At 45.4% G+C, this 20,272-nt stretch overlaps 3 protein-coding genes across 5 annotated transcripts in view; 2 read left to right on the forward strand and 1 right to left on the reverse strand.

Annotated features, from left to right (window-relative positions):
* Positions 1 to 2,484, reverse strand: part of kcnf1a (potassium voltage-gated channel, subfamily F, member 1a) — a 2,952-nt gene extending 468 nt beyond the window's left edge. Inside the window, exon 1 of the mRNA XM_046872466.1 lies at positions 1 to 2,484. This exon is cut by the window's left edge and continues 468 nt beyond it. Coding sequence (XP_046728422.1) covers positions 389 to 1,858 — 1,470 coding nt within the window. The 5' untranslated portion in view covers positions 1,859 to 2,484 and the 3' untranslated portion in view covers positions 1 to 388.
* Positions 2,485 to 3,022: 538 nt separating this feature from the next.
* On the forward strand, positions 3,023 to 5,470 carry erh (ERH mRNA splicing and mitosis factor). Of its 2 annotated transcripts, XM_046872468.1 has the most exons (5): positions 3,136 to 3,153; positions 3,844 to 3,870; positions 3,989 to 4,076; positions 4,167 to 4,287; positions 5,021 to 5,470. In XM_046872468.1, the coding sequence occupies exons 1-5, from the start codon at positions 3,151 to 3,153 to the stop codon at positions 5,121 to 5,123; spliced, it is 342 nt and encodes a 113-aa protein (XP_046728424.1). In that variant the 5' UTR covers positions 3,136 to 3,150; the 3' UTR covers positions 5,124 to 5,470. The 2 variants fall into 2 exon arrangements, with proteins under 2 accessions (XP_046728425.1, XP_046728424.1); XM_046872469.1 differs by lacking the exon at positions 3,844 to 3,870 and having other exon boundaries at positions 3,023 to 3,153.
* Positions 5,471 to 5,609: 139 nt separating this feature from the next.
* Positions 5,610 to 15,761, forward strand: smek1 (SMEK homolog 1, suppressor of mek1 (Dictyostelium)). 2 transcript variants are annotated; one of them, XM_046872463.1, is made up of 15 exons: positions 5,610 to 7,012; positions 7,122 to 7,177; positions 7,299 to 7,397; positions 7,475 to 8,092; positions 10,727 to 10,804; positions 10,907 to 11,023; positions 11,393 to 11,509; positions 11,712 to 11,843; positions 11,993 to 12,095; positions 12,359 to 12,517; positions 13,268 to 13,437; positions 13,523 to 13,665; positions 13,767 to 13,957; positions 14,304 to 14,515; positions 14,654 to 15,761. In XM_046872463.1, exons 1-15 carry the CDS (start codon positions 6,871 to 6,873, stop codon positions 14,774 to 14,776), a joined length of 2,460 nt encoding a protein of 819 aa, XP_046728419.1. In that variant the 5' UTR covers positions 5,610 to 6,870; the 3' UTR covers positions 14,777 to 15,761. The 2 variants fall into 2 exon arrangements, with proteins under 2 accessions (XP_046728419.1, XP_046728420.1); XM_046872464.1 differs by having other exon boundaries at positions 6,042 to 7,012; positions 13,770 to 13,957.
* Positions 15,762 to 20,272: the final 4,511 nt, after the last annotated feature.

Here is a 20,272-nt window from a genome sequence, read left to right on the forward strand (position 1 = left end):
CCTTGCCCAGCAATACAGTCCCATCGTTCTTCTGGAAAGTGTCCTGGAAGTCTTCTTTTCGAAGCGTGTCAATCACCTTCTGCATTTCTGGAAGTGGGCGGAGTCTGGTGAGCAGGGTGATTCGTGTTAGATTGTGTTGTTTTAACGTGTGAGGAGAGCTCAGTGACAGGGTGTGCAACTGGTCAGATTGCACCAGTTGCACGGCTCTCGATGTACACTGGACGACGGTACACTGACTTATGAAGGTTGGTGCTCCCTGTGACTGCGTTCAGCCTTGGGCGTGTTACAAAACTAGTCTCGAAGCTTTATGATACTGCCTCGTATGAAACCACACAGAAAGCTGATAGATGCGTTTCTGTGTGTTTTTACATATCACGATATTTAAACACTATATTTGACTTTGGCTTGATGAAGATTTCATTGTGATGGGAAATTCCACGTGCTGTCCAGCATCCTCGAGTAAAGGAACATGGCCATCTCTGTGTCCTGTAAGACTGGAACAGTCCCATGGCAATCGATCACCCATGAATTGACTTGACTGCTGGAATTCCAAACCAGCAGCATCCACAGGATCTCCTTCCTTGGAGCGTAGTGCCATAAGCTCTATCTCATGCTTAGCTGCGGTTTCGAGCACACGCTGCTTGCTGTAGAAGATGACGAAGTTGTTGATGATGGGGTGGATGGGTAAGGCGATGGCGATCACACCACACAGGAAGCTGACGGCTGCGTTGCACCGGCCCAGAGTGGTCTTGGGGTAGATATCTCCGTAACCCACTGTGGTCATGGTAATGATGGCCCACCAGAAGGACTGAGGGATACTGGTGAACATGGTCTCTGGGTGGCTCTGCTCCACCGTGTAGCCCAGTGCTGAGAACAGGAAGATGCCGATCCCCATGTACATGAGAAGCAGGCCGAGCTCCTTGCAGCTGCTCCTGAGGGCGTAGGTGAGGGTCTGCAGGCCTGAGGAGTGGCGTGCCAGCTTGAAGACGCGTGCCACACGCATCACACGGAGCGCCTGCACCGCCTGCTGCACGGTGGCCAGCTGCAACACAGCGGTGCCCAGGTAGGACAGCAGCAGGAGCACGTAGAAAGGTGCAATAGCCAGAAAGTCCACCACGTTCATAAAGGAGAAGGCGAAATGCAACTTGCTGGGCGCTGCGGCTAAGCGCAGAAAGTATTCCAGCGTAAACCAGATGATGCAGGCTGTCTCAATGGCTTCCAGGCTTGGATTCTCAATCCGATTTCCATCCTCGTCCTGCTCATGGAGCTCAGGCACAGTGCCCACGCACATCACCACAGACGACAGGAGCACGAAGAGAAACGAAAGAAGCGCAATGGTACGTGCCGCCCAGGATGACTCCGGTTTCTCCATGAGCCTCCACAGAAATGTCCTGCACTTTCCGCTCGTAGGGCTTCCCTCTATGTCGTCCAGGATGGCGCGGACCTTCTCTGCGATCTCCGAAAGCTCGTCCTCGGCTTCCTTCAGGTTGCTCTTGCAGCACTCGTCCAGCAGGTCCATGTCGACTCCCCAGAACTCCATCTCCTTGCTGAAGCGCACCGGGCACGTGCCCTTGGCCATGTGCACTTCGCCGTACTGGTACACCTCGGCGATGCACCGGAACGCGTCCGGGTCGCGGTCAAAGAAGAACTCGCGCGTCGCCGCGTCGTAGTCGTCGCAGAGCCGCTCGAGGTCGCGCGAGCCGTCGGCGGCGGTGCGCGTGGTGAGGCGCGCGAGGCGCGTCTCCGGGTAGCGCTCGAGCAGGCTGGCGCACAGGACGTGCCGCGCGCCGCCCACGTTCACCGCGATCTCCGCGTCGTCGCTCGCCTCCGACCGCGTCCTTCTCGAGGTCGCCCACATCGCCACCGACAGCTGGGGAACGAGTGGCTTTTAGTTTCGGCTGGTGCGCATCTGGTTTGGGTTCGGAACAAAGAATCAGACCTGCATGATGAGTTACAGCATCTGGAGCGCGCGGAGATCAGAAGTGTTCAGAAGAAAGTGAACTGCAAGCAATCAGTGATGTGGACTAACAGATGAGTGTCAGAGAGAGAGAGAGAGAGAGAGAGAGAGAGAGAGAGAGAGAGAGAGAGAGAGAGAGAGAGAGAGAGAGAGAGAGAGAGAGTAATGTGTTTGCTTTTCATTTCAATTCCTTACGTTTGTCCTCTATACTTAATATCCAAAACACTTGTTTTTGCGCATTCCTACTCATTCCACAATCAACCTAAATACTGCTCCACCACTAGAATCACCTCCTGTGGAGTTACCCGGAGATCCTGTGCGAAATTACGCACGCGGCATAACATCAGCATTACAGGAGAAACGTCTCCCTCTGCTGACACACATCTGGTTTAGAAAACGTGTTTTTGAGAGGATATGACGGTGACATTGACAAATAAATAAACACAATATCACATAAAAAGACATTAAATACTCCATAAAACCTCACATGAACTGTCAGTGTTCACCTGGGTTTTTTCCATCAGCTGTTTATTTCTGGATTTCCTTCATCCTTTGTAAAATCTCAGTTATTTTCTATTTAGTTCTGTATGTTCCTGAACTTATTGCATTTTCCTCCTGGATGACTGATGCTAGGTTTCTGCACAAAGAAGATAAAAACCAAAAGATTGTAAAAAAAAATTTATAATAAAAATTGTTCACCTGTAATTATTTTAATATTACATTTAAATAAAAGGATATATATATATATATATATATATATATATATATATATATATATATAATACCACAGTAATACCATATTAATGTATTGAAAAAAAAATGCAAATACAACAGTAATTCCATTTTAGTGTCATGGTTACCATAATGTACCACTGTAATACCATGTTTATGTTTATATATATATATATATATATATGTTTTTTACATTTATATAAATGTTTTTTACATAAAATACCTAAGTAATTGTTTCTATAAAATAAAACAGTAATAGCATATTAATGTCATGGTTCGAATTTTTTTCATAAAAATATTAAATTGGTAAAATTGACACTACAATCTTTCTATTTTGGGTTGATTGACTTTTATTTTGTCGACGGAAGTGGACTTTTATTGTGTAAATGCCTTCGCAGCTGTTATACCGCAGAAAGAGCTGCAGGCCACAGTGAGCGTCTCCACTGCGTTCCGGGTTAAACATGGTGAGTAGAGCAGCGGTGTGTGTGGATGTTCTCTCGGTCCTGGGGAGCGTTTAGATGCGTTTTAATGATCTGCTGATGAAGTTGGTTTAGTTTTAATGCTCTTTAGTTTACTACCGTGTCATGTGTTAGCATTGTGTGCCGCGGTAGAGTCACGAACCCCGAGCTGGAACAGTGTAATGATAGGAGAAGAAAGTAGGACCTCACGGAGGTTTATATTTTTTTTAATGGGATATTTTCCATCATGTTAGGAGTACAGAGGATTTTGTACTAGCGAGTTACACTGGTCAAGTTATTAAAACGCGTTCTATCTTTGAAACAAACAGTCTAGATCCAAAATGGCGTCCTGATCACTTCCTGTGCGCCATACTTCCTGCTTCCGGTTTAAGTTATTGATTAACTTGAATATGAAGTCACCTGATTGTATATATTGTAGCAATGAAATAACTCATTCTTTTTTATTGCATTGTTTTCTATCCATAAAAAAATAAATATGCATTGTTTTAATGATTGTTTATATAACGTTAAACTAATGGATTTTTAACCGGGGGTTTGCGACCCCTAGAGGGTCCGCGGTGGTACTGCAGGGGGGTTGTTTAAAAGTTCATTAAAATTATACTGTATATATGTATGTATTATGAATGCATTATTGTCTATTGTCTCTACGTGTATAAACCTGCAAATCTGTTAAAGGAGAAAAGCTGTGAACAACTTGAAAAGGTGTGTTTTAAAGGGTCAAACTTGGAATGTACACAATGGCAGTTTGGTTTTATAAAAAGTGTTTTTCTGTATTAAACCACATGAAGTGTTTTATAACGTCCCCTTTTTCTCTCCGTAGTCTCACACAATTCTGCTGGTTCAGCCGACCAAAAGACCGGAGGGAAGGACGTATGCTGATTACGAGTCGGTAAACGAGTGCATGGAGGGTAAGAAAAGCATCCAACGTGAATCTGTTCCTCTGAGAGTTTCCATGGTTCTATGTAAAGGAGGAAAAATCTTCTCGTCCTGTTTTCCAGGAGTGTGTAAGATGTACGAGGAGCATCTGAAGAGAATGAACCCCAACAGCCCGTCCATCACGTACGACATCAGCCAGCTGTTCGATTTCATCGACGACCTGGCCGACCTCAGCTGTTTAGTGTAAGTGTGTGCGTTTAGAAGAAAGCAGGATGGAGATCGTGGGCTTCTTATTGGAGGTCCTTGTTCAACATCATTTTACAGGTTTATTCTCTTTATTTTATCCTTCACAAGAGTGCGATCAGGTAAAGATGCTGGAGGAGGTAAGGAGTCTCCTGTTCCAGTCTCTCCAGGATGCTCAAGATCTCCTTTGTGTGCAGAGGATGGAAAACCATGTGGAATATTGTAATGCTACAGTCTAACAGGACGTTCTATACCCTTTTGTGGCAGTAGTTTGGGGAGGGACCATGTATATAAGTTGGATGGTCAGGGGTGTAGTAACCTTTTTTAGAGTTTGAGGTTCATCTAGGTTCCATAACGGTCACATCTCTGTATTAGTTTGTGAATTCTGATCTGGTCTTTTGATTCTCAGTCATGTTGAGAGGTTTGTGTCTTGTTGCGTGGCGTCTGTATTTCTGTTCTGCTTGATCTTCTGTCTGGTTGTTGGTTTTCTCCCATAAACATTTCACTGTTCGTTATAGTGGTTTGTCCGTTTTTTGTTTTTAGAAAAAACATCCGTCTCATATTTATTATTAATTTATATTTAATATTGTTGTTCCAATACTTTTGGAGATCTTGTGCCCACCACTGCTGCTTTTAAAATATTGATCGATTATTTAACCTTCGTCCAATCATAATAAAGAATGGAACAGGTGAAACGACTCCGCCCGAGACGTAATCCATGTGTTGTGTCCAGGTACCGAGCCGACACGCAGACCTACCAGCCTTACAACAAAGACTGGATCAAAGAGAAGATCTACGTCCTGCTCAGACGCCAGGCCCAGCAGGCAGGGAAATAGAGTGAGACCTTCTCGTACACCTGTTCAGCATCGGTTAAGAGTTCACCACGGCATCGCTGGACGGACGTGCCGACAGGAGACGACTCCGCGATCGGATTGCGCTCGTCTATACCCGTTACACAATGTGTACATTTCTCTTTCCTTCCTTTGTGTTTGTTTGTTTTGTTTTTTTCTCAAAAAAATGAAATGTTTATTGTGTTCTCGGGAAGATGTTCTGTTTTTCTTGCTTGTTTTGTCTGTCGTGACGTCGTTTCGTTTTATAAAACGGTAGGGAATTGTAGGTCTGATGATGGTTTTGGTTTTTTTTGAGGGGGGGATTTAGTACAATAAAATGACTTGATTTGAAATTGTGTGTGAAAAGTTTATTCCATGCACATTTGTTATTTGGAATCCGTGGTGTTGATTGTTATTCCTACTTTTTTTTTGTTTTGATGGAATTGAAGGTTTATTGTTTTGTTCTCTTTGCATTTTATTTTGGTTTAAATGCAGGAGAATTGAGTTTATTAGGGGGACTGGGTAGTGTTGGACGTTTTGGGGATGAGGTGAGGGCGGTGTGATGGAGATGGTTTGGACATGTGCAGAGGAGGGACATGGGGCGGGGGGGGTATATTATGGGGTAGGAGAAGGCTGGGGATGGAGACACCACAAAGGAGGAAAAGAAAGAGGAAGACCAGGAGGAGGTTTATGGATGTGGTGAGATGGTTTAGACGCTGTAGATGGATCCGCTCTGGCGACCCCTAGTGGAAGCAGGAAGAATATTTTTACTGTTTAAATGAATCGAGTGTTTAAGTTTTGTTTGCAGTATATTTAATTAAAATTTCTTTTTGGTTAAATGTACCTTGTTATTTAATTTTTTTAGTTGTGATTAAAAAGCATCACTTTTATAGTGTTTTTATTATCATTATTTGTGTACTTTGTCTTTAAACGACGGCCCCTTCGCTTTCGCCGAGGGAAACCCTGTAGCGGCTTTTTTTCTGAGGGGGGACCCAAGATGGCCGACCACGTACAGCGGGGCTAGTCGCTGCTCTCCTTCCCGACGTCGTGACTCCGGTGGCGCTTCACAACTCTCACAGCACCGCGGGGTGGAGAAAATAAAAGGGAAGGGGGAAAAAAGTCGTACGAGCTCCGTCCTCCATTCGACCCGCCGCGTCTCGGGGGAAAAAAAGATGTCCGCCTGCGTGTGAGGAACGAGAGCGCGCGCGCGCGAGAGAGAGGCTGCTCCTTGTACCGAACATGGCGGAACACTTGGATGGGAATATAATATAAATGTTTCGTGTTAGACCATTTTAAATCAACGCGGAATGGTTATAACGCGCCATTAGAAGGTATTCCGTGCTTCTCTGTAAGGTGTAATAAATGCAAGTCCGGTGAATGTTTGTTAGCATGCTAGCGGAGTCGCTAGGACAGCTAGCTAACTAGCCGGGTCTTTGAGGCTGCTGTTTGTTTGTGTACATTAAGTAAATATATATTTATATATAAACCTCATTCTCCTGGTTGGTTATCGGATTAACTCGAATTCGACTTGATTTCGGGGCAGTTCCGTTGGGGGGGGAGCCGCTAATTGATTTAGAGCACTATGCCGTGGCGAAGTGCGAGCGTTACGTCATCGGCGTGACAACAGGTAGCGCGTGTGGATGTCCGGTGTGTGGACGGAAGTGTGAAGGGACAAAATTCGTTGTGTCTCAGAAACTCCAAACACACGCACACACACACCTCCATCTCCACCATCTCCTCCCTCCAAGAAGACATGACTGACACTCGGAGACGGGTGAAGGTTTACACGCTGAACGAAGACCGGCAGTGGGATGACCGGGGCACGGGACACGTGTCCTCCGGATACGTGGAAAGACTCAAAGGCATGTCTCTGCTGGTGCGCGCGGAGAGCGACGGTAAGAACCCAATTCCTTCCTTACTTCCTGGATCACTTGATCCATCCGTTTGTGTTTCATCGTTTGCACGCTTTTTTTTAAACACGTTTCAACACGTGTTTTCCTACAGGCTCTTTGCTGCTGGAGTCCAAAATCAACCCCAATACAGCATATCAGAAGCAGCAGGTGAGTTCCAGGTCTAAGTGCTCACGCTTTGTGTTTAGTAGATGTTTGGAAGCGCTTCTCCAGATCACGTGGAGGTAGTCGTGATGTCAACAGGTTTGTTTTTTTTGTTGTTTTTTTTAAGGACACGTTGATTGTCTGGTCTGAAGCTGAGAACTATGACCTGGCCCTTAGTTTCCAGGAGAAAGCTGGTTGTGATGAGATCTGGGAGAAGATCTGTCAGGTAAGATCTCCTTCTACGTGTTGTTGGTGTTTTTCCACGATGGTTTTGAATATTCATGGTGTGTCTGTGGTGTCTAGGTTCAGGGAAAGGACCCGTCGGTGGACATCACCCAGGAGCTGATCGACGAGTCCGAGGAGGAGCGTTTCGAGGACATGTCTTCTCCCGGGTTGGAATTGCCGCCGTGCGAACTCTCGCGATTGGAGGAGGTGGCCGAGCTGGTGGCATCTTCTCTGCCCTCTCCACTCCGGCGCGAGAAGCTGGCGCTGGCCCTGGAGAACGAGGGCTACATCCGTAAGCTCCTGGAGCTGTTCCGCGTTTGTGAGGACTTGGAGAACCGTGAAGGCCTGCACCACTTGTACGACATTGTCAAAGGGATTTTCCTGCTGAACCGCACCGCTCTGTTCGAGGTCATGTTCTCCGACGAGTGCATCATGGACGTGATCGGGTGCCTGGAGTTCGACCCGGCGCTGCCTCAGCCTCGCCGCCACCGCGAGTTCCTCACCACCACGGCTCGCTTCAAGGAGGTCATTCCCATTACGGACCCTGAGCTGCGTCAGAAGATCCACCAGACATATCGGGTGCAGTACATTCAGGACATGGTGCTGCCCACACCCTCTGTGTTCGAGGAGAACATGCTCTCCACTCTGCACTCATTCATCTTCTTCAACAAGGTCGAGATTGTCGGGATGCTCCAGGTGGGTCTCGCCAACACACACACACACACGGGTTCTTCTTGGGTTCTTCATGGATTCACACATCAACTTGTTAGTTCTGATGCTCTCAACACTCCCATATGAAAAGCCTGAAGCTTACGTGCCCTAGACGTGTTTTCAGGGCTGTTCAGAAACGAAGAACGTTTACGAATACGGGGAAAACGTTTGTTTCTGGAACATTGATTGCAATCAGGGAATAAAAAAATCTATTTAAAGTAGACGAGATGTTCGTTTTTGCTTCCTGCTCTTTAACTTAGTCTTTTTAATAACATACAACCAGAGCGCACAAGCCGAGCTAAATCCATATTGTGTGTGTGTGTGTGTGTGTGTGTGTGTGTGTGTGTGTGTGTGTTTGTTTGCTTGGGGTCTGGTCCTCACGGTTAGTCAGATGATCTAAATAAAACCCGAGTGTGGTATTTGTGCTGTCATTAGGCCCGTATGCTGATTAAAACAAAACAAAACAGAAGGTTAATGGAAAGTCCAGTGGTTTCTCTTTTTTGCTTGTTGTTTAGAGCAGGTTCCTGTGGTGGAGTTGTAATGTGTAATGTTTCAGACAGGAAGGGGTTGGTTTCCATGGAAACCCAGGGAGCTTTTCACCAAGCTCCTTTATTCACTTGTAATGAGCGAGCCGCGATCAGACTGCACCGTCCCCGTCTCGGTTTGTTTCCTCGGCAGGTCGTTTTTGCAGAAGCGGCACGTTTTGTCTTTTTTTCAAAGGAAATATCAGAGCTTTTTTTTTATTGCTATTAAAATAGACATTAGTACAGGTGCACAAATAAAAAAAGACGTGAGTGAGGGATGTGCAAGAAGGCTTTTTTTTTTAGGGGGATGACAAACATAATGCTTCTGATTAACTTAATATTGTATTCTGATTTCTTTACGTACATTTACAATTCTGTATTTATTTTTAAAAGTTTATGTGATGTCTTGCAACATTTTGTGTTCTAATGTGTATAGTGGTGTACAGAGATATACAGATGTGTATAGTGGTATACAGAGGTGTATAGTGGTGTACAGAGATATACAGATGTGTATAGTGGTGTACAGAGGTGTATAGTGGTGTACAGAGATATACAGAGGTGTATAGTGGTGTACAGAGGTATACAGAGGTGTATAGTGGTGTACAGAGATATACAGAGGTGTATAGTGGTGTACAGAGGTATACAGAGGTGTATAGTGGTGTACAGAGATATACAGATGTGTATAGTGGTGTACAGAGGTATACAGAGGTGTATAGTGGTGTACAGAGATATACAGATGTGTATAGTGGTGTACAGAGGTATACAGATGTGTATAGTGGTGTACAGAGGTGTATAGTGGTGTACAAAGGTATACAGATGTGTACAGTGGTGTACAGAGGTGTATAGTGTTATACAGAGTGGTATAGAGGTGTACAGATGTATTCAGAAGTGTATTGTAGTGTTAAAGGTATATATAGGTTACCTGGTTTATATGGTGTACAGAGATGTATAGAGGTGTGTGTGTGTGTGTGTGTGTGTGTGTGTGTGTGTGTGTGTGTGTGTGTGTGTGTGTGTGTGTGTGTATAGGTGTTCCAGGTGTGTATAATGGTTTAGATGGTTGAATTGTACCAGAGGTGTATATGGGTATACATATGTGTATAGGGGATGCAGGGGTGTATGGGGGTATGCAGTGGTGTATGGGGGTATGCAGGGGTGTATGGGGGTATGCAGGGGTGTATGGGGGTATGCAGAGGTGTATATGGGTATACAGAGGTGTATATGTGTATACGGTGATGTATAGGGGTATACAGAGGTGTATAGGGGTATTCAGGGGTGTATAGGGGATGCAGAAGTGTGTGGGGGTATTCAGGGGTGTATGGGGGTATGCAGGGGTGTATGGGGGTATGCAGAGGTGTATATGGGTATACAGAGGTGTATATGTGTATACGGTGATGTATAGGGGTATACAGAGGTGTATAGGGGTATTCAGGGGTGTATAGGGGATGCAGAAGTGTGTGTGGGGGTATTCAGGGGTGTATGGGGGTATGCAGGGGTGTATAAGGGGTATGCAAAGCTGTATGGGAGGTATACAGGGTGTGTAGGGGTATACAGAGGTGTATAGGGGTATACAGGGTGTATAGGGGGTATGCAGAGGTGTTTAAGGGGTATGCATAGGTGTATGGGAGGTATACAGAGGTGTATAGGGGTATGCAGTGGTGTATAAGAGGTATGCAGAGGTGCATGGGGGGGGTATACAGGGGTGTATAGTAGTATGCAGAGGTGTATAGTAGTGCTAGAGGTATATATTGGTTACCTGAGGTTTACAGAGATGTATGGAGGTGTATAGAGACGTGTATATAGGTGTTCCAGATGTGTACAGAGGTGTACAAGGATGAAAAGGTGTGTAGTGCAGTATAGAGGGGTTCCAGATGTGTATAAATGTGTTCAAGGGGTTTATAGAAGTGTACAAAGATGTATTGTGTACAGAGTCATGAAGGTGTGTTCGGTTGTGTACCTGGAAAAGGTATAACGAGACACTCAGCACTTATTCACCGTGTTTACGCAACCCATTTAAACTACTTTTCTTTGTTCTCTCTCTCTCTCTATCTCTCTCTATCTCTCTCTATCTCTCTTAATCTCTCTTATTTTAACCCAGGATGACGAGAAGTTTCTAACTGAGCTCTTTGCACAACTAACAGACGAAGCCACGGACGACGATAAACGGCAAGAACTGGTAATGAACAAATCTTCACCGATGCACATTCGACCTGCTGTAACCTCTGTTTTACTGACCTACTACCTTATTTTATTTATTTTTTTTATTTTTTACTTGCAGGTCAATTTCCTGAAGGAGTTTTGCGCATTCTCTCAGACTCTACAGCCACAAAACAGAGACGCCTTCTTCAAAACCCTCTCCAACATGGGAATCCTGCCAGCCTTGGAAGTCATACTGGTGAGGATCTGTTGCTCGGCTAACTTTTATACGGACTACAGAATCAGAGAAGATTAGTTTTTAATGTGAACTGGTTTATCTAAAAGTAAACATTTCAAGCTTTCTAGTCATATTTCTATTGTGTCTGTGAGGCAAATATCCACTGAGATTCAGGTTGTTTTATCAAAGTGTCTGTGAAGAGAGATGGCAAAGAGCGCCACCTGTCTGTCTAATTTATTTTTACAAAAACACAGCATTTTGTTGTTATTATCAGTGTTCAAATAAAAGTATTAAACTTGAATTAATCAGATTATTGCTGTTAAACTGGATTTGACTTCTGTAAACTCAAAAAAACAATTTTTGAGTTTGTGCTTATTTGCTGATCATCAGGGGATGGACGATGTGCAAGTGCGGGGCGCGGCCACGGATATCTTCTCGTACCTGGTGGAGTACAACCCCTCTATGGTGCGCGAGTTCGTCATGCAGGAGTCCCAGCAGAACGATGACGTGAGTGACACGCACACATACATGCACCTCGTGGCTGAATGATCTCCACTAAATGTGGAATGTGACGTAAGCTGCAGATCAAAGCCTTTGTTCTCTTGTTGTTCTGTGACGAGAGTGGTTTTTTTTTGTATTTGTATTTTATATTTCTAATATAAATAGTTTTTAAACGCTCCCCTGCATTTTTCTTGAACCCCCCCTGCAGGATATTTTATTGATTAATCTGATCATTGAGCACATGATCTGTGATACGGACCCTGAACTGGGCGGAGCTGTTCAGCTCATGGGCTTACTGAGGACCCTGGTGGATCCTGAAAACATGCTGGCAACTGCTAATGTGAGCCTTTTTATATATACATTATCAGTAAGATCTCACACACACACACACACACACACACACACACACACACACACGTGTTCTTCGCTCTAATTTCAGATATAATCAATGGCATTTCTAAAATCAGTCTTTTTTTGGTTCCTCTGCAGAAAACAGAAAAGACCGAGTTTTTAAGTTTCTTCTATAAGCACTGTATGCACGTGCTCTCAGCTCCGTTACTGGCTAATACCACAGAGGAGAAACCCAGCAAAGGTGAGAAAGTGTGTGTGAGTGTGTGTGTGAGTGAGTGTGTGAGTGAGTGTGTGAGTGAGTGAGTGAGTGTGTGAGTGAGTGTGTGTGTGAGTGAGTGAGTGAGTGTGTGAGTGAGTGTGTGAGTGTGTGAGTGTGTGTGTGTGTGTGTGTGTGTGTGTGTGTGTGTGTGTGTGTGTGTGTGTGTGTGTGTGTATGGAGCAGGAACGTGACAACGTGTTCTGTAGGACACTGACCCGTCTCTGCCTCTGCTTTTGTTTCCACAGATGATTTCCAGACGTGCCAGTTGTTGGCTCTGATTGTGGAGCTCCTTACCTTCTGTGTAGAACATCACACGTATCACATAAAGAACTACATCATCAACAAGGACATTTTGCGCAGAGTCCTGGTGCTCACCGCATCCCAGCATGCATTTCTAGCTCTCTGTGAGTAATCAAACACAAAAATGTGTGTGTGTGTGTGTGTGTGTGTGTGTGTGTGTGTGTGTGTGTGTGTGTGTGTGTGTGTGTGTGTGTGTATCTTCTTTCCCCTTTTTCCTCTATCTCTCCCTCATCTTCCTCTTCCTCGCTCTTTCTCACTCTGCATCTTCCGCTATCTTCCTTTCCCTCATTTTATCTCTCTATTTTCCTCTCCCCTCTATATCTCTCACTTTCCTCTCTCTTCTTCTCTTTCTCTCTTCATCTTCCTCTCTTTCGCTCTCTTTTTTTTCTCTCCCTCTATTTTTCTGTCTCCCCCCCACCCTTTTTCCTATTTTTCTCTCACCTTCTCTACCCCTTACACTCTCACGTGTCCTCATTCTTTCTCTCAATCTCTCTCTTTCTAGTCTTCTCTCTCTTTTTCCATCGCTTTCTCTCGTGCTTTCTCTCGTGTTCCCCCTTTCTCTTGCTCTTTCCATCTCTCCTTGCACTCGTCTGCATTTACTAATATTACAGTGAAACAAATGAATCCAGGTGACTGTTACTCCATCAGGGCTTTGGTTGAGTTTAAAGGCCACATTAGATGTTAAAATTCATGGAAACGGGTTGGTGTTCGTACTCAGGGTGTAGATGTGATTTGTGGAGGTAGATGGATGCTGAGAAAAAACAGAAATATTGTGATTTATAACGATGGTGAGTTTGTATTAATTGGGTTCAGGTGGATAAAGATTCATTAGCCCATATCCTCTCTGCCCCCAGGTTCTTTACGCTTTATGAGGAAAATAGTCGGCCTGAAGGACGAGTTCTACAACCGCTATATCATGAGGAACTTCCTGTTTGAACCTGTGGTAAAAGCGTTCCTCAACAACGGCTCTCGATACAACCTCATTAACTCGGCCATCATAGAGATCTTCGAATACGTCCGCGTGGTGAGTACGCTCTGCTTCGCCTTGCCCCTTGAGGATTATTAACTCCATGTTTTTGCAGATTTGACTGTCTTTCACCCTCCTGTAGGAGGATGTGAAGTCTCTGACTGCTCACATCATCGAGAACTACTGGAAGGCTCTGGAGGACGTAAACTACGTCCAGACGTTTAAGGGTCTTAAGCTCCGATATGAGCAGCAGAGGGAAAGGCAGGACAACCCCAAACTCGACAGGTCGGTCTGAGCTACGAGTGCCCGACTTTCCAGATCTCAGGGGTCAATACAGAGGTTTATATTCCTGCTTTTTGTGTCATTTTCCCCACCGTACGTTTTAGCAGCATGCGATCCATTCTGCGGAACCACCGTTTCAGGCGGGATGCCCGGACGTTAGAAGACGAGGAAGAGATGTGGTTTAATGATGAAGAAGACTTGGAGGACGGAGAGGCGGTGGTGCCCCCCTCAGACAAAATGAAGAATGACGAGGACCTGATGGATCCCATTAGCAAGTTCATGGAAAGAAAGAAATGTAAGTTCTATTGGCCAGAGTCCATCTGGTGTATTTATAAATATGGTCTGGTGTGTGTGTGTGTGTGTGTGTGTGTGTGTGTAAAATGTATATATAACTAGATGCTAGCACGCCGTCTCGCACAAACAGCATGTGGTGTCAGTGATTCGCCTCTAGAGGCCGCTCTTGTAATGACAGAAGACTGGAAGCCGGAAAAACTATTGATAATGACTATTGATACTGATACATTCTCTCTTTCTTTAAATAATATAAGATGTAGTAGCTTTCTTAAAAAAAAAGAATTTCAGACTTTATAAGAGACACGTAGCCCTGGTTTCATTGTCCGTTCCTCTGATCTGATCTCCAGTAAAAGAAGCGGAGGAAAAAGAGGTTTTGTCGGGGAAATCCAGCTTGTCTGGAAAACAGAGCCCCAGTTTTAAGTTGTCCTTTTCCAGCTCGGCCAAGCCCAGTCTGTCTTCACCTCCCACAGCCTCACTACATCCTGGTTCTCCTGGATCACCGGGATCCCCCGGCACGGGGACCAGGAACTCTCCACCCATGGCAGCTGTCACCACAAAGGTAAATCCATGACTTAATCACTTCACTAAAGTGAGAAGATGTTTACTACATGTGGCCCAGATGCCATAAATCGATAATCCTGTCCATTTTCCCAGTGTTTTTATTCGAGTTGCTCATTTCTGTGTGACTTTACCGTAGGGTGGTTTGGTGGGACTCGTGGACTATCCAGACGACGACGACGAAGACGACGAGGACGACGAAGATTCGGACAATAAAGAAGAAAGCCCTCCGCTTTCCAAGAAATCAAAGCTGAGCTCCTAAAACACTCCCAACCATCCACCCCAAACCCCCCACTCCCACTCAGAGGGAGCTTTATCGACAGACTCGTTTCGGCGCTCAGCCTAGAACTCAACCAGTACGAATAAATAAACTAATTAAGGAACGAATGCCGCCCCTAACCCCCTCTCCCCTCGTAACCCCCATCAGGAGTCTCCAAGCAGGGGTTTGCCACATAGAGCAAGAAAGAGAAGAACAAGAGATCTCGGAGCGACGAGGAGAACATCTCCAAAGTGCCAATCGGAGAAAGAGAGCGATAAAACTGTGGACAGATCGTTGAAAAGGATTTAATAATTTCAACAAAACTAAAAGTACCGGGGGGTCAAAAAAAACGCCACACACTCACGGAGACTGGTGCCCTATAAAGCGTCCCCGGTTCGGACCAGGACACACTGCCCCCCCCCCTTCTCAGGGAAGGACGTCACATGACCCAAACGGGCCAGCCAATCCTGAAACACCGCTCACCTTCGCCGATTCATTCTCCGTTTCTTTCTCTCCTTCCTCTATCCCTTCTTTTTTTGCATCGTGATTTTTTTTTGTTTTTTTTACAAATTCCTCTTGGTTTTTGTTCCTGGAGCGGGACAGAAACCCCAGGGGCAGATCAGTCGGGGTCGTCATCGTCGTCGTCGTGGCTCAGCGGAATTTTTTCCCTCTTTCAAAGCCAGCGGTTTCTTCGTCTTTTTTTCCTCCCCTCCCTCCTCCCCCTGTCTCTTCCCTTCGTTCTGGTTTTTTTTTTTTTTTCTTCCTCTTCCTTTTTTTTTTTTAAAAAAGAAAATGGAAAAAAAAGAGACCTGCCTTTAAATGTTCAGGACGTTTTCATTCGCACTTGAACAGGTTTTTAAAACCTCGTTAGGGGGGAAGAGTTCGTTTTACCTGTTTGTTTGTTTTTTTTCTTTTTGCCCTTTGAAACTGCAGATTTTTTTGGAAAAATTTGTAAACCCGTCTTGATTAAAGATTGAGTGGAACTCTAGATGTGATTTGTTTTTTGTTGTTTTTTTTTTTTTTTTTTTCTTCCCTTTTTCCCCCTTTTTTTTGTTTTTGTTGTTGTCGTATCTTCATTTATTATTATTTTTTTCTTCTACATGAGTGTACTCTTAGTTGGTGGGTATGTTTGGGACCATTAAAAAGATCATTGCTGTAATATATCTCATGCCTTTGCTGGTTCCCTGAATGTTCTTCTGTACAGAAAATAATAACAAACACGAGCAGATCTTTCCTCAAGAAACCACTACTCAGAGCTTCCACCTGATGGCACTAACGCACCACGTACTGCAGCTGGGAGTGAAGACCAGGCTCTGGGTTACAGCACCTCGTTTTGGACCTAACAGAGATGTTATTAGTAGATACAGCCAAGAACATATACATGTGGTTGTCTGGTCATGGTCATGAAAGGTTGAACCAAGACCGGGGATGGGCTGGTGTCCCAATTATTTTGGCCTTGTCTTTCGTGTGTGTGTGTGTGTGTGTGTGTGTGTGTGTGTGTGTGTGTGTGTGTGTGTGTGTGTGTATTCCTCACCGAAAGATTGCTATCTGCTTTTTCTTCAAATCGCATTCCACATTTATTCCCCATTCACTCTTATATCTTCCACTCTCCTGTAAAGATGTTCCACTAGATTTTGTGGAGCTTTGAGATCTCATTCAGCCATGAGGCTGAGGAAGAAATGTGGAGGCTGCATTTTTTCCCACATTCATCCCAAAGATGTTATAATATAAGGTTGGAGTTCTATAGATGAAGATCTTCCATTAAAACCCATATAGGTCTGATCTTCATGGAGCTGGCTTTGTGCACCAAAGGAACCCAATGCAATCCAACAGGTGGAGCTTGGGAGAGGTGGTAGCTTGGTAGCTTTGGCTCTGAAGGTCAAGAGTGCAAATCCCAGCTGCACCAAGCTTGCCACCCCTGGGCCCCTGAGCAAGGCCCTCAACCTGCTCAGTTGTACGAATGATATAAACGTAAGTTGCTCTGTATGAGGGTATCTGAGGAATGATGTAGACACAAGGTGAGGAAATATGGGCGTCTGAATGTTCACCTAAACCCTGGCGTAACGATTCCACCAGCACGCGTCACCGGTAATTCTGTCCTCCGTTCGCTACGCAGATGATTAAAGAAGTCCCTGAGGTTGTCTGTAGTACACTCGTGGCAGTGAGGAAGAGCTGGTGGTGTAAACGCGCGGTGAAGAAATTAATGGAGGGTCACGTTTCACCGTTCGCTGACCCAGATTTCCATCGCGGTTATTATCCAGGAATATAAAGTCGAATGCGGAGTAATTAGCTGTCAATTACAGACTGGGATTATTTTAATCGCATCGCTTAATTACTCCCTTTCTCAAGAACATTCAGACACCCTGAGACGATCGTCTGACTTTTCCAGACGTACACGGTTCTTCCTCAAACCATCGGAGGAACGCAATTGTACAAGACGTCTACGGCGTGGAATTTTCCCTCCACTTGAACCAAATCATGAAGATTTGCTTTCCATGGGTTGGATGTGTGTGGAAGAACTCGGGGCCTGCTTTCGAGCTCCAACCCTATTTGGGATGAATATAAACACCACCCCAGGCCTCCTCACCTACATCAGTACCTCAGTTTTGCCTGAAAGAAATCTAGTAGAACATCTTCCTTTCAGAGTGGAGCTTAAAAGAAAGTTGTATATGAGATCTTCCTGAGAAGTCCAAGCATTTTCCAAACCCTTTTGCGCATGAATGCTTTCGTCCTTTCTGGAGGCAATATGGTCCGTTTTTTGGACAGCTTCACGTCCCCGAGTCTGCAGGAGCTCGTTCGCTCCGATGGTTTAATCCTGTTTCATTTGGTGCATGACTGGTTGTGCTGCTTGAACCCTGCGTGATAGACTCATCACCCTGAGATGCCATTCAAACCCTGCACGGCGAGTGGGAGCGAAGCGGCGCGCCGGACTTGGCTGATCCTCAAAGCCAAGGCGCTCGTCCTGCAGGGTTCCTGGCTCTTCGTGTGTGGCTGAGGGATGTGAAGCTGATGGGAAGCAAGCTGCTCACTTTCATCACTGACCTGAAGAACTTTCTTCTGGTTGGCAGATCTATAAAATGTCCTTCTGCCAGGTTTCATCATGTGTACTCGGTGTCCCGGTCCGTTTCAGACCTCAGTGTGTGGTTTATGGAGAAACCTGTGTGATTGAGTTCATAGTGCTGATGTACAGATGGTGTGCAGATCATCACCAGCAGGTGGCGTGAGTGCTCGGGCTGAGAGGGGTCAGCGGCGAGGTGTTCGCGTGTCGACTCGCGCACTGAAGGTCTGCTGAACCGGAAATCCGAGGAACTCCTCCGTCCAAACAGCGGCACAATGTGCGCCTTTCACGCGCAACCCAGCGGCGCGCGCTCCGACACAAAGCGCTCGGTGTGTGTGTGTGTGTGTGTGTGTGTGTGTGTGTGTGTGTGTGTGTGTGTGTGGGTTCAGGGTGATTAATCACCGTGTTTAAAGCCCTGCGGATCCCCAGAGCCCCGGTAAAGAGAGACGTTCACACACCACCATGTGGAGCATCAGGGGTCAGTAACGACTCGTGGCGGAGAGAGAGAGAGAGAGAGAGAGAGAGAGAGGGTAAAGGGGGAGAAAGGGAAGGATAGAGCGGTAAAGGGGAGAAAGTGAAGGATAGAGAGGTAAAGGGGAGAAAGGGAAGAATATAGAGGTAAAGGGGAAAGGGAAGAATATAGAGGTAAAGGGGTGGAAAGGGAAGGATAGAGAGGTAAAGGGGAGAAAGGGAAGGATAGAGAGGTAAAGGGGAGAAAGGGAAGGATAGAGAGGTAAAGGGGAGAAAGGGAAGGATGGAGGAATAAAAGGGAAGAAAAGAGGGGTACAGGGGAAGGAGAGGAAGAGAAAGAAAGAGGAAAGAGAATGAAAGGGAACGAGAGATGGGGAGAGAGGAAGAAGTGAGAGAGCAGAACAGTTAGATAGAAACAGGGAGAGAAGGAAGGAAAGAGAGATAGAGACAGAGGGAAGGAGAGAATGAAGAAAATATATAGGGGAGAAAGGAAAGCCAAGAGGGGGAGGGAGAGACAGAAAGAGTGAGAGACAGAGGGGTGAGAGAAGGAGAGGAGAGACAGAAAGAATGAGAGACAGCGAGAGAGGAAGAAAAGAGTTGGAGAGAATGAAGAAAAAGAAAGGGAGAGACTTGAAGGAAGAGAAAGGGAAGAAGAGACAGAATGAGAGCAGGGAGGGAAAGAGGGCGTGAGCTGCATGTGGTTGAGATTAAGAGATGAGCGACGTGTGGGTTCTGATACACAGAGAAGAAACTAGCTGGAGACACGGTGAGAAGTTTAAATGAAATTGTGATATTTTTATATAATATATGAAATATTTGATCGAATGAACTCCAGAAGTTCAGAAGCTTCCTGAAGTGTTTCCTTGTCCACTAGATTTAGCTATGATAATGGAATCAAGGTGCCCACAGCACACAATCGCTCCACTGTATCCAGACCTCGTGCTATCAAACGTTCTCGGTCGAGACGAGGAGGTCCGCCAGCCTCCCACTTACAGCGAGATGTTTTTTTTACCTCCTCCAGGTCATGATGCAACATCTGGAAACGTGCATTTCTCATGTCTACCTGTGAATAGACATCAGACCTGGATGATCCGAGATCTTCTCTGTTTTTCTTCTCGTGTTCCCCAGGCTCCTCCCCAGGCTCCTCCCCCAGACAGACTAACGAGGAGTCGTGACCCCGACACTATTAAACTCCAGAAAGAGCCATATGGAAGGTCTGACATCTATTTCAGCGTCCGGAAGCTTTAACATCATAACAGGAGTGTGTGTGTGTGTGTGTAAGTGTGTGTGAACTTTAATGATGATGTTGTAACATTTAAACCCCTGAAACCTGCTGCCAAAGAAAGCAAGCGAGGCTCAGGAGTTATATTTATACACGAACACATGAACTCCAGGAATCCAGTGAGTGTGTGTGTGTGTGTGTGTGTGTGTGTGTGTGTGTGTGTGTGTGTGTGTGTGTGTGTGTGTGTGTGTGGAAGGAGGCGAAATCATTCCTCTTATTCCATTTGCCCATTTATCGATCGCAGCAGATACCTTCATGGCTTCAGCCTTCATTCCTGTAACACGACACCCAGTGAGAACATTTCCAGCTCAGGTCCACCAACATCCAGGAAATCTCATCCATCCTCCTAGCACACACACAATCAACGTATTCACTCGCTCTGCAATAAACACGACCTGAGCTCCACCAGACCATGTTCTCAGGACTTGAAATCTTCATGAGAAAACAGGTCGAGAACGGTCAAGAACGGTCGAAGGCCTGCTCCAGGAACTATATCACAGATAATGGTAGAGACCCAGAACCTGAAACATGAGCAGACACATATGAGAAGCATCTTCAGAGATATGAGGAAGTTCACTGAGGGTTTTTGAGGACACCCAAAAACAAGATTGCAATATGCTTCATTTTAAACCTCGCTTTTATAGCTTCAGTCTTCTGGGAAGATGTTCCACTATATTTTGTGGAGATT

This window comes from Silurus meridionalis, chromosome 18 (genome assembly GCF_014805685.1).
Source record: "Silurus meridionalis isolate SWU-2019-XX chromosome 18, ASM1480568v1, whole genome shotgun sequence".
NCBI classification, from domain to species: Eukaryota; Metazoa; Chordata; class Actinopteri; order Siluriformes; family Siluridae; genus Silurus; species Silurus meridionalis.

What these genes read in the sequence shown, in the direction of transcription:
- erh (XM_046872468.1), top strand. An exon ending in GGTAAACGAGTGCATGGAGG is followed by an intron (nt 4,077 to 4,166) that starts GTAAGAAAAGCA and finishes CCTGTTTTCCAG; the next exon opens with GAGTGTGTAAGATGTACGAG. An exon ending in GCCGACCTCAGCTGTTTAGT is followed by an intron (nt 4,288 to 5,020) that starts GTAAGTGTGTGC and finishes TGTTGTGTCCAG; the next exon opens with GTACCGAGCCGACACGCAGA.
- smek1 (XM_046872463.1), top strand. Translation starts at nt 6,871, where the DNA reads ATGACTGACACTCGGAGACGGGTGAAGGTTTACACGCTGAACGAAGAC. An exon ending in CAGCATATCAGAAGCAGCAG is followed by an intron (nt 7,178 to 7,298) that starts GTGAGTTCCAGG and finishes GTTTTTTTTAAG; the next exon opens with GACACGTTGATTGTCTGGTC. An exon ending in GACAACCCCAAACTCGACAG is followed by an intron (nt 13,666 to 13,766) that starts GTCGGTCTGAGC and finishes CGTACGTTTTAG; the next exon opens with CAGCATGCGATCCATTCTGC.